The sequence below is a fragment of the Nansenia antarctica genome (genome assembly GCF_963989245.1).
Source record: "Nansenia antarctica genome assembly, chromosome: 11".
Lineage (NCBI taxonomy): Eukaryota > Metazoa > Chordata > Actinopteri > Argentiniformes > Microstomatidae > Nansenia > Nansenia antarctica.
Window position 1 is genome coordinate 27,366,663 of NC_137681.1, and position 5,000 is coordinate 27,371,662.

The 5,000-nt window shown below is 49.2% G+C and overlaps 1 protein-coding gene across 1 annotated transcript in view; it reads left to right on the forward strand.

The window, feature by feature from the left end:
* Positions 1 to 3,669, forward strand: part of meox1 (mesenchyme homeobox 1) — a gene marked incomplete at both ends in the record, with an annotated part of 11,822 nt that extends 8,153 nt beyond the window's left edge. The window contains 2 exons of the mRNA XM_080541508.1: positions 1,118 to 1,290; positions 3,547 to 3,669. Coding sequence (XP_080397634.1) covers positions 1,118 to 1,290; positions 3,547 to 3,669 — 296 coding nt within the window. The remainder of the gene's footprint in view (positions 1 to 1,117; positions 1,291 to 3,546) is intronic.
* Between the last annotated feature and the right edge of the window lie 1,331 nt (positions 3,670 to 5,000).

A 5,000-nucleotide genomic window follows, 5' to 3' on the forward strand; every position in this document is an offset into this window, starting at 1 on the left:
GGAGGGTGGGGGGAGAGAGGGAGGGTGGGGGGAGAGAGAGAGGGAGGGTGGGGGGAGAGAGAGAGAGAGTGAGAGGGAGGGTGGGGGGAGAGAGAGAGAGACAGAGGGAGAGAGGGAGGGTGGCGGGAGAGAGAGAGAGAGAGAGAGAGAGAGAGAGAGGGAGGGTGGGGGGAGAGTGAGAGAAAGAGATGCTCTCTCTCCCTCTCTTCCCCTCTCTCTCTTCTCTCTCTCTCTCTCTCTCTCTGGGGTGAAAGGGACTGGAAGCCAGGGTGGTCTTCTCCTGAGTGTGGTGGTCTCTCTTTAATAGTGGAAGTAATTAGGGTCACAACTAAACGCCCTCTTTGGAGGTGTGCTTTGTCGGTCTCTTCATAACACAGCACCGTGGGCCGTGTAACCCACCCTTCCGTCCTCTCTCTCACCAATCCTTCCTGTCAATCTCTACTGTCTCTATCCTCCTCTCTCTCTCTCACCCATCCTTCCTGTCAATCTCTACTGCCTCTATCCTCCTCTGTCTCACCCATCCTTCCTGTCAATCTCTACTGTCTCTATCCTCCTCTCTCTCACCCATCCTTCCTGTCAATCTCTATTGTCTCTATCCTCCTCTCTCTCTCTCTCTCTCTCTCTCTCTCTCTCTCTCTCTCTCTCTCACCCATCCTTCCTGTCAATCTCTACTGCCTCTATCCCAGTAAAGTAGAAATACCCTAAAAACATATTAAAAATAATAATAAATTACTTAAAATAATAATAACGTTAGAATAATAACCATTATTTGTATAGCACTGTTCCTGCAAACGTGCTCAAAGTATCATAATACTGTATTGAGGTGAGCCTCAAAATGTTCTTCCATACAAGCTAGTCAGAGTGCTGTATGGCACAAGTCTAAATCCAACTGTTAACTGATAACCATGTTAGTACAAGCTGGACTAGTTAGGCTGTGTAACTACACATCTTCTGGTACACACAGGGGAGTGTGTGGAGAAAACAATGTCGTTTCTCAACGTCCTCGGAAACATAAAAACAAGACACAAAAAGACCATGTCAGCGCTTCAATTTCACCACTGACATTCTTCTCCTTCTCCCCCTCCTCATCCTCCTCCTCCTCCTCCTCCTCCTCCAGAGATCCAGGACTCAGGCTTCAAGGTCGACTCCAACTGCAAGGCGAGGAAGGAGCGCACAGCGTTCACCAAGGAGCAGCTGCGGGAGCTGGAGGCGGAGTTCACCCACCACAACTACCTGACCAGGCTGAGGCGCTACGAGATTGCCGTCAACCTGGACCTCACCGAGAGACAGGTAAGCCACCCGCTCTGGACCGGGGTTTGACATTTTAGGCATTTAGCAGACGCCTGATTCCAAAGCGACTTACAATCGATACATTTGACGAAGTAAGTGAATCGTCATCAGTCCGCCAGTCGTAGGAGGAAGAATAATCTAACTCAGGCCAGGGGCCATTGGCAGTAGTCGTGATAGAAGAAGAATGAAGGAAAACAAACATTTTTTTACACTGGAGAAACAGTACAAGGGGGGTGGGGAGTAGAAATCTTAGGAGACACAGTATAGGGGGTAGTAGATGTCTCAGGAGGAACAGTGCTGGGGGGAAGTAGATGTCTCAGGAGACACAGTGCTGGGGGGTAGTAGATGTCTCAGGAGACACAGTGCTGGGGGGTAGTAGATGTCTCTGGAGACACAGTGCTGGGGGGTAGTAGATGTCTCAGGAGACACAGTGCTGGGGGGTAGTAGATGTCTCAGGAGACACAGTGCTGGGGGGTAGTAGATGTCTCAGGAGACACAGTGCTGGGGGGTAGTAGATGTCTCAGGAGACACAGTGCTGGGGGGTAGTAGATGTCTCTGGAGACACAGTGCTGGGGGGTAGTAGATGTCTCAGGAGACACAGTGCTGGGGGGTAGTAGATGTCTCAGGAGACACAGTGCTGGGGGGTAGTAGATGTCTCAGGAGACACAGTGCTGGGGGGTAGTAGATGTCTCTGGTGACACAGTGCTGGGGGGTAGTAGATGTCTCAGGAGACACAGTGCTGGGGGGTAGTAGATGTCTCAGGAGACACAGTGCTGGGGGGTAGTAGATGTCTCAGGAGACACAGTGCTGGGGGGTAGTAGATGTCTCAGGAGACACAGTGCTGGGGGGTAGTAGATGTCTCAGGAGGAACAGTTAAAGTGTAACATAAACTACTGTTATAAACTACTGCCATGAACTACTGCCATAAACTACTGGCATAAACTATTGGCATAAATTGTTGTCATAAACGTTCATTTCATGTAAAAAAATGTTGACACCATGAAAATGTCAGTGACCTGTCAGGCAGGTATATTAGCCTGTATCTCAAAAGGATAAGAAGGGGGGTAGATGACAAAAAAGGTATTTCTAGCAACGAGGCAGGGGGAGGCAGGGGGAGACATGAGCGCACACACCAGGAGACGTTACAACATAGCAGCATCCGGTGGGAATGCCACGGTTAGACTCCAGAAGACAGGGCCTCCATTTGTCCATGGTTGGAAGCAGTCTCCCCCTGCTCCTCAGCCCAGCCCAGCCCAGCCCAGCCTGGCCCAGCCCGGCCCAGTCCAGTCCCCGGTCCCATCTCCTCCTAACGAGGCCTTAGTCTCCGGGTGACCGCACATGGCCCGCCTTGGCCTGCGTTGGCCGACCCGCTCCTCGATGACTTTCCCAGGCCTCGGAAGAGAGCTATGCTGAGCCAACCAGGTCCCAGCCCTCCCTCCCTCCCTCCCTCCTTCCCTCCCTCCCCAACTAACTGGCCCTGATCTCTTTCCGATGTCATCCTACATAATCTTGGCAGGTCGCCGTTCCTTCAGTCACCAGTGGCACACAGAGAGAAACGTTTGAGATGAGAGGGGGGGATATATTTTATAAAAATAGTGTGTGGGAATAGTGTGGGAACAGATGATTCTGTGTTAGTGTTTTTTCCGGGGGGGAATGTTGAGGGGGATGCACAGAGGTCATGCGTGGCCACCCCCCCCCTCTCCCCAGAGACCGTGGGTCTGGTTGACAAGGCAACGTGGCGGACTGCTCTCCAAGGAGACTATGTCATATGTCACTTCAGAAGAGTGTGTTCAGTGCTGAATGTCATGAAGAAGAGCTTACAGCTACAGCCAGACTCATGACGGTGTTGGACTGTTGGACTGTCGGACTGCCATGACGCGTCTAGTGGCGAGCCAAGCGCTGTGTGAGACTGCACAGTCGCACCTTGGAAGCTCAAATAAGCACGCGCCAGCGTAATGGACAACACTGCTATGGGATTACTGTACGTGGTGTAATTGTCCCGGGCTAAATACTTCAAGTTGTACTGAAAACCCCCCAAAAACACAACCATTATCTATCATTATAACAGGGTGAAATTCTATATTTTAACAAATGTGTCCGTCGATCCAATACGACTGAAAATGGCCTTTTTGACGTGACTCACATGCAGTACAGCACATTAAAAAGTATAAACGAGAATGAGAATGTTAGCGGCTGTGATGAGCTACATGCTAGCTACCGTGGTTAAGGTCCTGTCTCTCTGTCTCTGTCCTGCAGGTCAAGGTCTGGTTTCAGAACAGGAGGATGAAGTGGAAGAGAGTGAAGGGAGGACAGCCTGCCTCCCCCAACGACCTGGAGACGGACGACATAGACTCTGCTGCCTCCCCCAGCTCAGAGTGAACCAACAACCACCACCACAACAACCACCACAACAACCACAACAACAACCACAACAACCACAACAACAACCACAACAACCACAACAACCACAACCACAACAACCACAACAACCACAACAACAACCACAACAACCACAACAACCACAACAACAACCACAACAACCACAACAACCACCACAACAACAACCACAACAACCACAACAACAACCACAACAACCACAACAACCACAACAACCACCACAACAACGAAAACAACAACAACCACAACAACCACAACAACCACAACCACAACAACGAAAACAACAACCACAACCACAACAACAACCACAACAACCACAACAACGAAAACAACAACAACCACAACAACGAAAACAACCACAACCACAACAACCACCACTACCACAACAACAATCACAACAACAACCACAACAACCACCACAACCACAACAACCACCACAACCACCACAGGGCATCTATCCAACACAGAGCCTAGCGCCAGCCTCTTCTGGTGTCCTTGGACAGTTGCCTGCAAGGACGGGGCCTCAGTGGAGCGGCTGGGCTCTGCAGTGTGTCATCCATGTTGTAAATACTAGAATGGTCTGCTGTCAAAACCTCTCACTTTCATACACACAAAATGAGAAACACAGAGTTTGACCCCCCAGCTCCCAGAGAGAGAGTGGAGTCTTGGCAATGACGGTATCGATGACTCTCTGTCGACTGTTCAGAGTAATGTCTGCCTGTCTGTCCGTACGACTGTGTTTAGCCCTGTGATGACATGTCAGGCATGTGATTTGATTGTGTTTGATAACATCACCTCTGTTCCACATATTGTAATCATGGCCTTTTGACGCTTGAATACAGCCACCTGCAAAGACTCAAACCCTCTCAGTGTTGCCAAACCATAAGTGCCTCGAAAATCTCTTCTTTTTTTTGTCATGTCAAGTTTTCCTAGAATATACTTTGTCTGTCAAACAAGTTATTTTTTTGGTGTGTTTTTTTCATGCTTCTCTTTTCTACATTTGAATGGTATTGATAAAACACAGATGTTTGCCTATAGAAATCTGAATAAAAAAATAAAATAAATCATTTTGAAAAAAGTACCATGATCATTCCTTCCCACCAGCACCATAGTGACTTATGAAGCGACTGTACGTGTTGTTCCGGGCTTGGACCTGGACAGCCAATGCTTTGGCCTTTAGCTAGACTTCCTGGTCAGGCTACCATGACAACTGTCTAAACGCCTGGACACAAATGCACACTTTGCAGTCAACTCTCATGTTGTGTTAGAGAGTCCCAGTCGTTGCTGTGGATGAATTTTAGTGATGAGTCGAC